The 16,947-nt window shown below is 37.9% G+C and overlaps 2 protein-coding genes across 4 annotated transcripts in view; both read left to right on the forward strand.

Annotated features, from left to right (window-relative positions):
• The window catches only part of LOC135472850 (dentin sialophosphoprotein-like), a 65,536-nt gene extending 63,723 nt beyond the window's left edge, over nt 1-1,813 (forward strand). For 2 of the 3 annotated variants that reach the window (XM_064752554.1, XM_064752555.1), the window contains one exon: nt 623-1,813. In XM_064752554.1, the coding sequence (XP_064608624.1) occupies nt 623-1,666 (1,044 nt within the window). In that variant the 3' untranslated portion in view covers nt 1,667-1,813. The remainder of the gene's footprint in view (nt 1-622) is intronic. The other variant, XM_064752556.1, reaches the window with a different exon arrangement.
• Nucleotides 1,659-15,262, forward strand: LOC135472851 (AF4/FMR2 family member 4-like). The gene is made up of 10 exons (XM_064752557.1): nt 1,659-2,281; nt 6,533-6,692; nt 8,266-8,396; nt 8,858-8,921; nt 9,971-10,110; nt 11,794-11,874; nt 12,183-12,276; nt 13,201-13,332; nt 13,948-14,143; nt 14,715-15,262. The coding sequence occupies exons 1-10, from the start codon at nt 1,803-1,805 to the stop codon at nt 14,822-14,824; spliced, it is 1,587 nt and encodes a 528-aa protein (XP_064608627.1). The 5' UTR covers nt 1,659-1,802; the 3' UTR covers nt 14,825-15,262.
• Nucleotides 15,263-16,947: the final 1,685 nt, after the last annotated feature.

Here is a 16,947-nt window from a genome sequence, read left to right on the forward strand (position 1 = left end):
ACTCTTACACCTAAGGCTCTCACTAGTCAGGACTACCAATATTGCCTTATTTCAGACCATTGACTTGATGGATCTTCATTTTAAAATTGTGCCAACCAATCATGCTTGTTTCCCAGCAATTTTTTGTCTTATGTTCTTGTGTGTCTATATGTGAAAGATTCTGGAGTCTGAGAACACCTATCAAAGGGATGTGTAAATACAGGTGTCGTTGATCATAGTGGATCAGCAAATGGTATCTACAAGTATCCAGTTGAAATCAAGCTTTTCTTGGATCAGCAGTGTTAGAGAGTTTGTAACATTCCTAGAAACCATAGGTTTATTCTTAATATCAAATAAGATTTGTCATGTATGAGTATCAAATAATATACTCGTTTAGTTTCAGTGTTCATTGCAGTATATGTAATTGTGGAAGGACATGGATGGTTGAGGGTTTTCCTGGTTTCCCAACTACCCACCAAATATGGTTGAGTATGGGGCAGAATGCCAATCAAAGAAATTGTGAAAGTAGATGTTCCATTTTTCTGAATGCTTACATAGATGTGTAATTTATTTCATTGTGTTAAAGTACATGTGTGGTAATATTCCTGAAGCGGAGTAACACTATATTATTTTTATGTTTCAGCAGCAAAATACAAAACTGAGATGGAGTTTGAGCACGTTTTTAATGCCCAAGACTAATACTAGCATTATAGGCAGTGATATAGGCCTGTGTGACACATTGAAGGACACTACAGATAGTGGTCTGGGTGATCTGACCGATAGTTTGCTCAAGTCTACAGGAAAATCAAACGAGTTAATACCAGATCTAAGGGCTGACATTGACTTGCCTGGTCATGACAGTGACTTTGAGACACATACTAAGGTGCGCCAGACCAAGAAAGATCACAAAACTACAAAACACAAGGATCGCTCATCTTCCAGTACTGAATCACAGGCTATTAGCTCACACAAGAGAGCCAGCGAGACACGCTCACCGGGCAGGGCCCAAGCCAAATCCCCTGCCCCAGCTCTCCAGGAGACTCCAACAGTTACCAAATCACCAGCCACCAAAAAGGGGCCACGTAAAAATTCCACTGCCTCAGAAAAATCTTCAAAAAGTGAAACCCACAGATCTTCAAAGAGTAAGAATGGTTTATGCGATGAAAAACTGTCCAATGTGTTGGCCAAATCCAATAGAAAGGCAGGTACTGCGGCATCCAAACCAGAAGGTCGACCCAGGGGTCGTCCAAGGTCAAAACCCAAAACGCCTGTGTTGTTATCATCAGACTCCTCTGATGAGGAAGAGATGGATGTTGATGTTGTGTCTATTTCTCCGGAGAAAGTGCATACACCAATGGCGCGGAAAATTTCTGTGGATCACGCAGATGTCGCGGAAAAGAGTGAGGTTTCTAAAAACAGCGCTATTAAACAAACTTCCCCATTACAGACTTCATTATCGTCTTTGCCATCCGATAAGGCTAAGAGAAAAGACTCTGAGAGAAAGGACAAGAAAGAGAGAAAGAAACATGACAAACAGAGCGAGGACAAACGGAAACCAAAAAGCAGTCCTTTATCTGATAAAGAAAACTCTAAATTCTCAAACCAAGAAAAAGACATTACCATGAGTAACTTTGATGTTTTGATGAATGACATGAGTGAGTCCCCCCATCCCAAGTGTCCCTCCTAAAAGTATCCCAGGAGTGAGTTACCTTGACGGGAAACCCTCCATAGTCGTTCGGCTCAATTTTTCACTCCTAGACAGAATCCCGCCAAACATAACAAAGGATACAGATCTTAAAAGTCCAGAAAGTGGTATTTCCACCATGTCCTCAATGTCTTCTAACACGTGTACCACAGCATTGTCGCACCCAATCTCTGGCACACTGGACAGTACAGACAGCCGTGAGGACGATGCTCACCAGGATCTGCTCACCGATTCCTTCAATGACAGTGCTGTGGAGGATGACACACCTAGGCTGTCCTCCAAACATGACAGCAGCAGGTCAAGTGAGGTGAAATTGGAGGTGAAATGTGAAAGTTCTAAAGACACCTGTGCTAATGATAATACGGCAACCACTTTGTTAGGGAATAGTTGTGTGACAAAAGAGAGCAATGGTGGCTCTGTGGGCTCTACAGGTAGTGTACCAGATCCAAGTGAAGATATCATTACCCAACTCTGGGACAGCAGACCTGTGCAACCAGTACGCAAATGGAAATACCCTAAAGATGGGGGCAGCGAGTCAAAGCATCCAAAACCAAGTCCCAAGACAACTAAGCGAAGTGAACCCTCCCCTATGCGAGAGTAAGTATGAGTTCTATTATATTATAACTCTTAAAGCTGCACTAGTGTAAATAGACCACATTTCTGGAAAACTGGTCAGTTCGTGTTTCGTTCAATCATGTGTGCGAATCATGCACAGGTTGTTATATTATGTATTTTTGGTTAGGAGAATGCAGGGTTTCTTTCTGTAGAAGAAGTTAATGGCTCAGAAATCACTGTACATGTCACTGCCTGTAACTGCCATTACATGTTTAAGACAAGTTCATTGATGGCTGTTTTTGGCAGACTCTGAAATAGTCATGCAAGGTCAGACCTCATAGGCCATAAATATAGATGCTGTCTCTATTATATTTGAAGCCCTGTTTCAGTAGAGGTAAAAAAGTTTTCCATGTTGGACCGAGTGAAAATATCAGATTGATTCATACAAGTGCCTGTCACTTCATTTTTTTCATTTGCAAATAATTTGAAGAAGTGCGATATGAAACGTGTTTCAGAAGGATGATATTATGTCGCATTTAGCCTAAAGCCATTCAGTTAAACAGTAAGTCATTCATTCCCATATTGCAAAACCATTCAGTTGTTGCATAGTAAAAACACCATATAATGTTCAATGGCCATCAGTTTAAACAAAGTCAGTTGCAGCACGAGTCATTGTTACATACTACACAGTATTGCAAAGCCAGTGGTCACATACTACGATGGCATTCAGTTATATACTGCAAAACTATATTGTGTTCAGTCACCTGTAAAAGAAAGCCATTGTGAGAATTGCAAAAACAAGAAATTACAGGGTGATACATGTACACATGTATATATTTACATGCAGTTTTGTGTATTTACTATACTTTGTGGACGCTAGAGGTAAGACATCTGACATTACAAGGACAGACTCCACTGATTAATAAAAGGTTAAGTACAGGTACATGTAAGAAAACTCGGGTACATGTACTGTAACTGTTCAGTAGTTACAAGTAGCAAGTTGGTCATTACTTTTCTTCTCATATTATAATTATTACTGGACATGTGAGCTAATAATATATTTTGATCGACTCAAGAGTACACACATGTTTATGGCCACTTCGGCAAATACAAGTAATTATATTACATTTGTTCTGTTACACTAAAATATAACACACTGTCGTGGGCAGATTCCACAGAACTATTTTCTGACTTACGTTAAAATTTAAATACTCTTTACAGTGTTCAGGTTTTGATGTTGGAAGTTGAAATTTAAGTCTGTCGTAAGATAACATTGAGGGGGTGGTGGTGCGCGAAATTTCACACAGTAATGTCCTTCTTTCATATGGTGTGATAGGAACGCCTGATTCAATATTGTAGAATAATGTACATGTATAAACCACACCCCAAGTAATTTCCTTTAAACACCGATAATTATATGCATGAAGACTTGTGTTTACAAGGGGAAAAAATATTAGTTTCAGCTTTCATGTGAAACAATTTTGGCTACACATTGAGTTATGTTGCATTAATATTACAAGTCAGATGTATCACTTGTCGAGGGGGGGGGGGCGTGACCAAGTTCTGCAATCAACAAATGATTTACATGTACATGTGGTGCACGTAGTAGTAGGTCATGTAGAATTGTTACTACAGTGTGAAAGTAGGTCATTTGAAAATTTATACTAAGCAGATCGTTCATAACAGTTCACTTTGTATCCCGTGTACCTTAGTGTTCAGATTTTATACAGATGGGTTATACAAATTCAGCACAGCGCAGCAGTACATGTGTAAACAATGACGCGTACATTTACACGCTGTTATAATGTAGCCCTGATTCATTACAATTTATCCGCATTGGCCAGGACTACTTCTGGTTAGATCAGGACACTAGGGGATTGTTTGAACCTCAACACGAAAAACACCTGTGTAAGGGCCTTTATCCATCAGGGCTGCAAGAGTAATTTAACACCTGACACATACGGAAGGAGAGAGACAAGAAAAGCAGTAAACTATCACACGTTCCTTTTAGCCTTCCCTATTAATCTTTTAAATACCTCAGTGTTTTTCTGTTGACAACAGTTCCAGTTTATATGATGCTTTGGCCTTCCCTGTCAGAAGTAGGGAGTCTGACTAGACTACACCTGTAGTATGCCTAGCTCATTATCTAGGAGTTAATATGTCTGTGTCTGCCCGGAAAACAATCACGGAATACCTAGATATGTATATATAATGTATATGTATGTATATATATATATATATATATATATATATATGCACAAGTTCAGGATACCTGGGCTGCTTATGTTTACTTTACATGAAATGAAACATTGATATCAGCCCAGCCAGACAAGATAGATCAATTTCACATAACTGTATGTGTAAGCTAGTGTTATGAAAACAATTTTTGTGTTTTGGTATAAAATGTGACACATTTGAGTTGTGACACAATACTGAACATGTGAAGAATACACTCATTATAAACAGTGTCTCTCAAAAAGGTGTCACATACGCTCTTTCATAGGTGAAAATAGTCCTCAAAAATAAGTCATATTTTACAGGAAGAATAACTGCAGACATACATCATTCATCACTCTTACAGTCTTGACGTAACACAATTCTATTTACAGAGAATTGTAGACATTTATAAGCCAGGATGGAGTTTCTTTGTATTACATGTACGAACATCTGCTTATGCTTATATGCATGTTTATGTGTAGCTTTCTTGAACTTCCATTCCTGGACAGGAGCTTAAAGTACATTAAAAAACATGTAAGCTGTCCCATTTCTGAAAAATGACCAACTTGTATTGTGCATCTACTTTAAACCTGTATTGCAGTATTTTGTCAGAATAAGTACACAATATTTTATTCAAAGAACACCCCAAGTGCTAGCAGAGTGGCCTACATGTACATGTATGAATTAGTGATGAAGATGCTGTGCTCCATTTCATCCTTTTTAGTACATGAATGTAGTACATCTATTTTATTGTACAGTGAGCATTTCATATTTGATGATGTTTTGTATAACGATGCATCCATTCTCTTTCATCTCAAAAACGTACTTGTATATAACTTGTAGGTACTGCTTGTTACAGTTACATGCAACGAATTGCATTTTGCTTTTCTATAAGGGCAGCTTTGGTAAAAAATGCATGATATGTCCGGAGACAAGTACCTAAACATATTTTATAATGTTAAGTACAACACACAGCAGAGACAGGTCAACATCTTACATGTACATGTACCTCCAGTTATTCCTGAATTGTTCAGCTTTGTTACTCCTTTTGTTCAAAACTAAAATTATTTATAACATATTTGCTGGTTTAATTGCCTTATAATATGTAATTTGTAATAGCGATTTATAACCGTCTGTGACGTAATTCTTGTTAGAAGATCTGTTGTAATGGACCCAGTTGCAACCAGAAGGTTAAGTTTTAGCTGTGACAAACAGTTCTATAAATCGGTCATCATGGCTGTTAGTCAGATTTTTTTTCATCCAATCTTTTTGGTGAATGTCTCAGCTATTTAGAAATGTACTTATTTGTTTTCAGAATAAAATGATTAGATATATATGTACATGTACATTGTAAATTTCGATGTTGCCTTTGATGTACATATGGATTTGAAAAAAGAATTGCAAATTATTCATTAGGAAAAGTTGCAGCATTTCCATGTGAACAGTAGTATTGTCATGTGGGTTCTGAACAAAACTTGCAGTAAGAGTGTGGTACTGAAAGCCAAAAAATAGCAATGAAATAGATACCTTTACATACACACTGTATTTTGTTGGTTTTTAACTTAGAGAAAATCAGTTACATGTACTTGTGGTGAATGAATTCTTAATATAGAATTGGATTTTCTGAGTTGCTTATTTTAACATGTATTTCATTACATGTTTAATGAGCATATAAACTTTTTTCAGAATACATATGTATCAGTGTCTCCTGTATAGTATAATTGTAAAAAGCTCAACATTTTCACAATGTAGATGGTAATGAGTGCGTTTGCAACAATTATGCTTTTCTTCTAAAATAATATTGTACCAACTTTGTGAAGGAAGAGAAGTTAAAATTGCATTTTGTGCTTATCCTCTTTCCAGATTTGAATAAACATATGTACATTCTAGTACAAAGCTCAGAGAAAAGTTCAGATTTCAGGGCCAAATAGAAAACATAATCCACTTTGCTATGTCTCTTCTGTTCTTGTAATGCAAGTTTAAGAAATACATCATGTACATGTATATATGCAAACAGTTTAATTCCCATCCTGAAAAACTGTTAAATTTCAGTTTGTTATTTGGTTTTGGTTCCAGTAGCAAATCCAGGGATGACACAGAAGTGGAAACGAAAAGTCCAAGTAAAACAAGCAAGCGTCGTAGCAGTACAAGCTCTACCTCTAGTCACCAAAGTCAAAAAGACAAGGCCAAGAGACGAAAGTGTGACAAGGACAGCATTGTGAATAAAGACAAAGTGGTAATTTTTTCTGAATATTTATGCTTGCAGAGCATGCAAATTTCTAGGTGTGTTGATTATGCTGGACAGTCTATATAGGTACTGTAAGTATTACAGTATGAACAGTCCATGTGAGTCAGTAATGCAGTTAGATCCGTGTAATATTCATTCCAAAACATAAATGCTGGAGATGTACTTGAGAAAAGAAAATAGTGAATGTTGGAAGGCTCTTCAAAATGTTCATCTTGCACTTCAGGCATACTTGCCTACTTGTTTTTCCTTGCCTGAAGAAATAATACTTATTGAGTCCTAGTAGTGGTTGATATTCTGAACCGATTAAAAAAACAGTGAAGGAATTCATCTCCAGGAATTAATTGTATGTATATATAAGGCTTCCCCTTTGGAGATATGTTATGAAACTATCAGTTAATGTGTAAACTGCCTGTGACAATATTTCTAGGTCTTAAGTTCATCAAGGCCAGAATAACATACATTGCGAGGTTCAAATTATACTCTCATGGTGTCCGGTGGGTACGGTGATTGGCAGTAGAGTCATGTACAGTTACATGTACAGTGTCTAGGTTATGGGGGCTTTATAAAATGGATCTGTCCCTCAGTGGCATGTGAAACATGAGCATCAGCTACACCTGAAGTGAGATTCCTCAGTTTGTAGATACAGATGAGATTAAGTAATGCCCCCAGGCTAGCACTCCCTGGCCATGACATACTGACATCCACCTAACCCTCCCCCACCTGACCCCCTCCCTTTTTCCTGACGGTGTCTATGACCTCAGTGGCCAGGGATAAACTGATCACTTCTGAGGCCTGACCAACCACTTGCCACCCCCCCCCCCCCCCCCCACTCCCTTAGTCATATGAACACAACCTTAGGCAGCCTCTGGCTCAGCTGGGTCTCATTTCTGCCAAGATTGATTTACTTGTTCACAACAGGCTTCATATTGACAGTGACATAGTAGTTGTCCTCTAGCAGTTTGTAATGTCGTGAATGTGATACATGAAGGATAGACCATCCTCATTTGGTGTACGAAATATTCTGTGCTGCTGTTGGTTGAGGAGGCAGATATGACAAGGGAATGCATAACCTAGAGTGCTGCAATCAAGTTAATACTGTTAATACAATTAAATTTATTTTACATACTTGTAGTCTGAGGAAAATTTCACGTACAATAAATGGTTTACCACGAGATATAATGGTGTAGAGATTAGTGCTTGCGCTTTGTAATTTGTACATCTGTGGGTCAATCCCATTCGCATGTTCAAATCCAGCTCTTGCTGTTTCACCTGCGGCATTCAGGCAAGAGGTTTGTCCAGTCACACAAAGGCTGATGGTTTCCTCTGGGCATTCCGATTTTCATCAGTCCATAAACTAGTGCCCTGTAGTAATAAAATAATGCCTTTCTCTGTCCCTATTTCTTCCCAAGACAGATAGTTTATTCATTGAATTATCTCTACGAAAAAGTGTACCCTAGTCATCTGTACAGTGTGAAATTGACCTGTTTTTATTGGATACCTGCATGTACGTGTAATTGCAAGTAAAAGTGGCTGTGATGTTCTTGACTGATTTGGTTTCCAGGAAAGAGTTAAGGAGGAAGTAGTAGAAAGTAAACTGAAGAATGGTGATAGTGAACTTCGCATGACAGCTTCTCCATGCCTTGACATCTCAAAAGGAACCATGCGAGCCAGTCGCTTGATCTCAAATCACAGGTAGGTCATGACTTGCCGGGTAGATACAACTTCAAGTGCACCTGTGAAATGGGACGTTAGTTGATAGACCCGATGTCCTACACATAGGGAAATAGGCATTGGTTAACGGACTTGTCGGCGTGCAAGTGAGCCATGATTAACTCTTGCTCTACATTTTAAGAAATAGGCCAGATTATCACAAGCAAAATTATGTTCTAATGTTAATTAAATTAACATTGTTCATTATCAGTTTTAAATAAATAGCATTCTTCATTGCTCATTTATCATGTCATTGGACTAATACCATTTAGAGATTGGTATAGTTTATTGTGTACACAATTTCTGATCCTTTTACATGGCTAAAATTATATTTAATCACAGAAAGTACACAGTATTCATTTTATTATGTTGAAAGACATTACATTGATATGCAGAGAGACAGATTTTTAGTATCTTTATTTTTTTTGTTGTTTGATTCCCAGACTTTTGCCTGCTGAAGATTATCTTGTAGAAGCTAAGAGGCTCAAACACGAAGCCGACAGTTTGGTAAGTACAATGTTGTGATATTATCAGAGTATATCACACTCTGATTTCTGCATTCCTGTATACATAAACAAGATATCTACAATTTCATGGTGAATTTGTTGATATTTAGCATATTCCAGAACTCCTTTATATCCATTTAGGTTCATCCACCATTTTGTATATCGATACTTTTGTGCCTAAAAGAAAACCCAGCTGTACATGAAACTGAAGTCTAATAATTTAAACATGCAAAACCAAACCAATGGGCTATTGAACTTGGGGGATGTGCTGGTGATTTGTACAATATGTCTGTGGAACAGGAAGAGCTATCTCAATGTTCATCTTGTCATGTAAATAGCTGTAACAATTAGGATATGTGATCCACGGTCGTATCATAAGGTCTGATATGCTTCGTTGACATTAATTATCTGGTCTAGACAGGTAGGCCTAAGTGATAGAGGCAGAGCCGTATAAAATTTTACAGCTTGAACATTGTATACCCTGATTCTTCTTATTTTTTGGGACACCTGGTCGTATCTTTTTATTCAATATACAGGTAATTGTAGCAGGAATAATAGTTTCTTTTCTTTCACATGGTTAGACCTTCTAATGAGCAACATATTCATATCTTTACTTTTCGAAAAAAAACACTGGGATATGAATGTAATTCTTTGTTTTCAGCACTACCAATATCTGTCTTAAAAATTAGAAGAGGTGAAAGCTATTCGCCATGCTCATGTGAACATAATCACATATTGTGTAGGAGCTTGTGCCCAGCCATGCGGGTTGAAAAGTTGATGTGCCCACACTGATTGTATTATGACAAAGTTGTAGTCTTTTCAGGAATCCTACATCAAAAATCTGATTCTTTTCATGATATACCGGAAAAATACATTAACTTAGGTTTCAGAAGGGGGTTTATTTTAAAGATTTTAGTGATGTAGGCATTTGCAATCTGATTTTTTTATGTGTCCCGGTTGACTTGTGAGTTGTATAATAACAGACCTTTTTTGTGTGTTTGTGTGTTTGTGAGTGCTGGTTTCTGACTTGTTTCCTGTATTTTCTTTCAGGGTGACAAGAAGCACCGCTCCCTCATCTACTTGGAGGCAGTGTTGTCGTTCATTCTCAGTGGCTATGCCATGGAGCAGGAACAGATCTGCGACTCCACACGTTATTTTAAGATGTACACAGACACCCTGGCCCTGCTAAAGTGAGTTCCGTTATAAATCGTGGCTTAAAATATTTAGTTATGACCGATCATCGTATGACCGAAAAATTTTTTTAGGTTTGATGTAAAACCCCAGGTATACATACATCCACACGTCTAATTTATCTCTTTTGGATATGCAATTAAGTGGGATCCCCTCAAATTTTCTAGGAGACAACACAGACATCTTAGAGCTTTGGTTCCTTAGCCCTAATATAAAATGCTTTTTAATTCAACTCACACCTCCCACCCCTCTCCCCTCATCATTGGTTGAAACATTTCTTCCTTCGGTGAGGATGCAGATTGTAGTTATCTTCTCTCAGATACCAACATATTGGACAAAATGGTACAGTAATACAAGAATAAAGTAAAGAGAGATTCGTGCATGGCTCATGTAAGTTCTACCCACAGGTCGGTTATTAGCGTTATTTTCTATTTTAGAATTCACACAGGTTACAGCTGACACAAAGTAACAGAGGTGTCAGGAAGTACATGAGACAGAGAACACTGCACATAACGTAGTTTTTAGTGAGAAGTCCTTTTTTTGATGCCCTGCTGCCAGCCTTTCACAAACAAATCTTTTTTAATTTTACCTAATTGTAAAATGAAACTTTATATAGAACAAATCAAATATAATTTTATATTTGTGCTTAAAACCGTTTTATTTGGTGTGAGGCATTTGGTGCTGAGGTCTCCATTTTCATGTCATTTAGTTGAAATATTCATGAAAATACTCCATAATACTAATCAAAGAATTAAGAAGTCCTACCCCCACTCACTCCTCATGCCAAGCAGAAGCTGTGAACTTTTGTCTATCTGCCAGCACTCCCTGAATAACCCGTATAGCCTTGACAGTGTCATAAGTGTAGATAACATCAGTCACAGCTACTACTTCTTTCAGCACTTCCTCCATAATGTTAGACCCTACACGGTCTTAAATTAGCCTGCCTATTTTTATCCACAATACAGTTATTTTTGAACGCCCTTACAGTTATGCGTCAGTTTAATGTTTCTGCTTAGAGATTGGTTAGACATGTTTCCAGCTTGGTTTCCACTTTTCACTGTATTTTTTGAAAGCTCTACTGGGAAGTATGGAGGAAAAAAAGGAAAAATTACCTTAGATCGAGTTTCAGCTGTTGCATTTGGCAGACCTAATGCCCTGGTTGCATCATTGTTTGCTGCCTTATATTTTCACGTGTAATGAATAGGTCGCTTGCCTTTTTAATTGCTGGGACATGCAAAGAGCAGGTTCAGACTTGGTTTGGACATGAAATTTGTCCATTTTCGGGCTCCTGCTTGTGAGGCCTTGTTGACAAAGGCTGATCAGTTCAGTGGACATTTGTGAATTTTAACATTCTATAAAGACCACTTTTCCACCATTATGGTGTGCATATCTGTACATCATTTGTGGAAAAGCTTATCCTTAACTTCCCAAATGCTGGTGGTTTATGCCAGGCTTTCCAGTTTCCTCCATCCATTATACTAACTGCCATAGTATGAACTTACAATGATGGTGTTCAACAACAATGAAATAAAGACATGTACATTGCTAATGTAATATTACAAGTCATGCATATATGCATTAGCCAAAACAATAAATAATAAGACCCACATGTATGAGGATTTGTAATCTTGAACAGTTAATGTTGTTTTCAGAAATTAATTTGAAGGAATATGATATTTTAGGTACACTCATATGGGCCGTTTTCGCAACAATCACCATGACAGTGATGGACCCGGTGTTGAGAAACAGCTGACAGTATTAAGGTAAGGCTGGTTCAGAAACCAGTATATTGTAAATCAAATCATACTATAAACAGCCCCTTGCAGATTCCATTTCACCGTTGCCAGAAATTCATTAAAGCTTACCAAGAAAATTTCAATCTGATGGAGCTCATTTACACATAACCTCCACATTCAGTGCCATTTTGGACTCCATTGAACTCTATCAATTTTATCTCATTTCCCAGTCTTCACCATTCACTGACAGATGACAGCAAATTGCTTCCTGAAATCTCACTACTGTGTGTTGTTGAATGCAGCTGTTACATTGCCATGCTCTTCTCCTTTTGCAGTCTCCGCATTCAGTCCCTGTTGTGCCTCAAACTGTTTAAGTTGAAAAAAGCTGAAACCTTGCGGTTAAAGAAAGTGATTGATGACCATAATAAGGTATTTGATTTTTCTTTCCTTGCCCTCCATAGGAGATGCTGTTATGTTAAAAACTTGACAAATGCACAATCAATATTTCTCAACAAGAACCTCAGAAATCCTGTATTGTCAAACAGCCTGTCAGCTTGACTTAATGGCCCTTCTATATATGGGATATTGGAAGCTGTTAAAGATGGAATGTATTCATGGGTTGCTTGTTCAGATTCAGGCTTAGATGCTTTGGTTTGCTCTTATATTACTTCTCTATGTGAAGCATGTGTCCATCTTATTCTATAACAGGCTGTTGATACCATGATGTCACAAGTGTAAGGTACTCATTGATGTATTACTGTATGTGTTTCTCGAAATTTCAAAAGAACCTGAAAAAAAAAAGGAATACAAGAAGTCATCTATAATGATACTTCAGCCTTGCTGAAATAGATGTGTGGAAAGAAAAAAAACGCAGAATAATGCTCTACCTTATTTCTTATTTTTCTTTCTGATTTAATTACTTGTTGACTTTCAGTGTTGGTAAAGAGGAAAAAACAGTTTAGTTGACTGTCCTGGTAATAATTTATATTATGTACTTGGGAATGCAGTTTGCAAAAATGGTGGGAATATACCAACTGCTGGTTTGCACAGCACATTTCCTGTACGCCTATTGTAATGTAAAACGCTTTTGATCCACTTTTAACAGCTGTTTTTTACTCTCCTCACCTACTTTCGGTTATTAAAGGATTTTATAGCCATTTCTTGTACTCATTTTCACTCTGAGGTGTAATAAACAAAGGAGTTGTTTCTTCTTTGAAGGTGTTAATGGAGTTAATCAGAATTTGAAGGCAGTGCATGTCATTTACATTTCATCTCTTTCTCTCGTGTCAATAAATAATGCCAAGTTTGTCACATGTTCTCCATGTTCTCACTGAAGTATTGTTTTTATTTCAGATGTCCTCAAAGCCCACTGCCTCGGCACCATCGCCCCATCAGACTAGTTGGAATAGCAGGGGGACAGGCACCCCCTCTCCCATGTCTCCTACACCCTCCCCTGCTGGTAGTATAGGCTCTGTCGGATCTCAGGTAAGAAAAACAAAACCGTAGCTGCTAATCTTTCCAGCTGAAAAATCAAAAAACCAAATCTATCAGCCATATGAGCTTGAAGGTTCAAATAGTACTTATTTGTAAATATGTGTAGGTATGTGTTTATTACTAAATGACTTTGTTTATTGCTTCTTAAGTCGTCAGATTAATTGTTTGTAGTGCAAGATAACATAATGGAAATACCCCACCTGGAACATACCTCAAGTTATCTTTCTGCTATGGTTAATTGTGTGGGTTGTACATTAGGCACAGACATGCCATAGGGAAAGAACGAAGAGCAAGACATTTTAACCTTGTGCATTTATACAATATGTGTGACTTTCTGCAAAAAGTTTTGTAGTCAGGCCAAACGTTAAGGGAGGGTTCAGTGAAAAAAAAAAATAGGGCATCAAATATTTGAGTGACCAAGCCACAAACACTGCAACCTGAGCGTCGGCACGAATGGTCCACTATGTAATGTGCAGAAGCAATTTTGTTATCTCCATTTATTTGCTGTATTAACAAGCATCTGTGTTATATCGCTTTCTGATGACGTAAATGGACATGGATATTATCTCTCCCTGTTCAAGTGTAAGATCTTTTCCGTGTTTACAGAGCAGCAACTGTGATGTGAACCCGTCCAAGCTAGCAAATGGCAACTTGAGTACTGGTACGCTAAGCTCTCCCGGCTGTGTCAGTGTTCCACAGAGGATACATTCCATAACCTCGCAGTACATAAGTCACACCAGTTACCTGGTACAAGCTATGGACCTGTGGGACCAGGGCGATGCCGCCAGTGCAGAATGTGGAGGTAAGATAGTCACACTCACACGTCATTTCTGGAATGGAATCCTCAAGACTATAAAGGCTCTAATCGCAGATCACAAGTATCACCGGTACTATAACTTCAAATAAGTTAGGCTTGTTTTCACAGAACTATCAATCCATTGTTTTTACTCCAAACTGTTGCCAATGTTAAAAGGCCATAACTAATGTGCTGAGTGGTAATACCTTCAAAAATGTTCCTTGCCCTTTCAAGTGTTATGGTTAAGGTTTACGAAAAAAGGAATAAATTTTATGATCATACTTTCTGGACTTTCATTGGATTTTGAGATATTGTTAACCAGAACCTTTAAATGTTGTGCTTCAGGGAATTTGTAAATATTCACAGGGGATAATTTTTTGGTGAAAAACTTTTTTTCTCTCTTTAAAGTAACACACTTTTTCCAGGAATACTTTGTATTTTTCACATCGTGAATTGTCACTTGTGAGTCTTCTGCTCAGTGCTTGTCGGAAGTCCTCATGTTTTATGTAACTTTGACAAGAACAATCTGTCTTGTTAACTCTAATGTCCTTTTTTTTCCCCCCTCTTTTGATTTCAGACTTCTTTGAAAGGTTGGAGTTGGAGACAAAAGTTCTGAGCCTCCACAGCAGTATAAGGGAGCTAGTGCATTATGTCCAGCGGGGACTGGCTAGGTTGAAGGACACATGACACTGGTTGACAGACTGGAGTTGTACCAATGCTCAGCACCAGGCTTTCTCTTGAGACCACCACTCACCAGCTCTCTGGCCTATCAGTCTTCCATCACTAAGAACGGCCCTCTAGTCTGCCTGCAGCGCTCAGTCTGCGCCAGGGCATTGCCTGTTTTATATATAAGCCTTCATGAAAAAAACTGAACTGTCATTGTGGCAGGAGCTGAAAAATAGTACCAATTACAAGGAAGCATTGAGGTGGATTCAGCATTGACATGTGGCATAATGTAAAAATGACAGCAGTCCTGACAAGGGAACTTTGTATCCCATTGGTGCACCAGTAAGCAGTGCAGTTTTAAATGGAATCCTGCGCGTAGCCAAGCGGATATCTTTACTAGAGGACGAATGTTCAAACCAAGTGCTGCGAAGACAGGGAAAAAAAAGGACATTATTTTGTGAATGAAATTACAAGACAGTGCTTGATTCAAAGAAAGAATCCTTGAACAGCACCTGAGTTTTTTGTTGTATTTTTTTTAAGTATATATAAATATATATATATACATATATATAAATATATATATATTTCCCCCTCCAGAGATTTATCGATGTTAGGCCCTTAAAATGGACGTGAACTATTTAGGATGTACATTATTCTTATGGTGGCCTCTGCCCATTTCTCATGTCCTTACACATACACAAAGCCTTGGCTGCCCTCTGTGTTTCATCAAACTCGCCAATATACCTTCTTTTTTTATAGATTTCTTCTGTTCAAAATTTGGGTAAAGTGCTATGGGTAAGTGTGTTTTATGTGTTTTGCTATTAATGCTTGAAAAAACCACAAGTCTTTTTACAAAGTATGAACATTTTGTTATTTTGTGCCTCCCTCTCCCCCTCCCCCACAAAAGGGCCATGCAGTGAAAACCAAGCGTATTGGTTTTATTTCCATGCTTTTAGGAAAATTTGAACGTGATTTTTTTTTTAAGGTGCCAGTGGCATACTTCTGGGTTTTATTACGTATTGGGCCTGCATTGTTTTTGCATTAGGATTCAGACATTGCTCTGCTGGCCTGATTTATATGTGGTACTGCCTGAATGTGGATTCTACAAGCCCCTGTCCCTCCTCTGTAGACAGACAGGATTTTCAGTGTTGTGATATGGCTACTTTATGTGTACCCAGAAATGTAACGTTCTCCTTGTGGCACATCCTGTGCTCATCTGTGATATGTAGTTTTTTTTTTAAATTTTCCTCAAGGTGGTAGGAAGAGCTTTGTGTTCTGATCAACTAAGGACCAGAGAAATTATTGCGTGAACAAGAATGATGTGTATCTTGACTTGTTGTATTGAAGAGAGGGCTGAAAGGGGAATTGGGACGGGTGGGGTGGTGTGGAAGACCGACAGTCAGTGGATGGTATATAGGACTGTTTGGCACTCTTCTCAAAAATCTTTGTCGTGCTACCGCTGGTCTAACATTTTAGTGAGGCGTAATATAATTTTCCAGGACTGATATTGTGCTTACAGAAGTAGCACTGAACAAACAGTCTGTTTTAGATCGTAAACCTCATGATGCTGCTAAATGAGACTTTTGCATACTCTGTATATTTATAACTTCACCATTTTTCTGATGTGTGAATTCAGTGCCTGGCATTTGTTAAGAATTTGCTGTTTAGTATTCCTTGGACAAGTTGATTCTGCATTTTAATACTCCCAATGATAACAGAAGGATAAATTTTTACACAAAACCAAAAACCTGTTGTGAAGGTAGTGGTTCATGCAGTCTGCTGAGGGATGCTTAAAGCTGTTCAAAACAAATGCTTCAAATGGTGACTAAGTTACAGACTTGGACTATGCTGTACGCTGATGGTAATTTATATGTTTAAATGTTCTTAAGTAAAATGACTAACAGGTCCATTCTCAGCGATAACTATTTCATTTAGAGAATAGCTTTTTTTATTCTGCTCCTCTTTTCCATTTTGTTTCTTATTTTGAATAAACAAGGCCCATTGAATCCAAAGTAGTATGTTTTTTTCAAGGATTACTCCAATTGCAAGACCATTGATCCATGTAGAAGGCATTAAGTTTTGGCAAACTTTGTTGAAATATGGAAAACAAAAGTCATTAAAGTCATGATTCGTTGTCATTCCAA

This window comes from Liolophura sinensis, chromosome 8, assembly GCF_032854445.1.
Source record: "Liolophura sinensis isolate JHLJ2023 chromosome 8, CUHK_Ljap_v2, whole genome shotgun sequence".
Taxonomy (NCBI): Eukaryota; Metazoa; Mollusca; class Polyplacophora; order Chitonida; family Chitonidae; genus Liolophura; species Liolophura sinensis.

Bases quoted from the DNA above. Each gene is read 5' to 3' on its own strand.
- LOC135472851 (XM_064752557.1), top strand. From the start codon at position 1,803: ATGTCCTCAATGTCTTCTAACACGTGTACCACAGCATTGTCGCACCCA. The intron at 2,282-6,532 runs GTAAGTATGAGT...TTTTGGTTCCAG, and splicing joins GAACCCTCCCCTATGCGAGA to TAGCAAATCCAGGGATGACA. The intron at 8,397-8,857 runs GTAGGTCATGAC...TTTGATTCCCAG, and splicing joins CGCTTGATCTCAAATCACAG to ACTTTTGCCTGCTGAAGATT.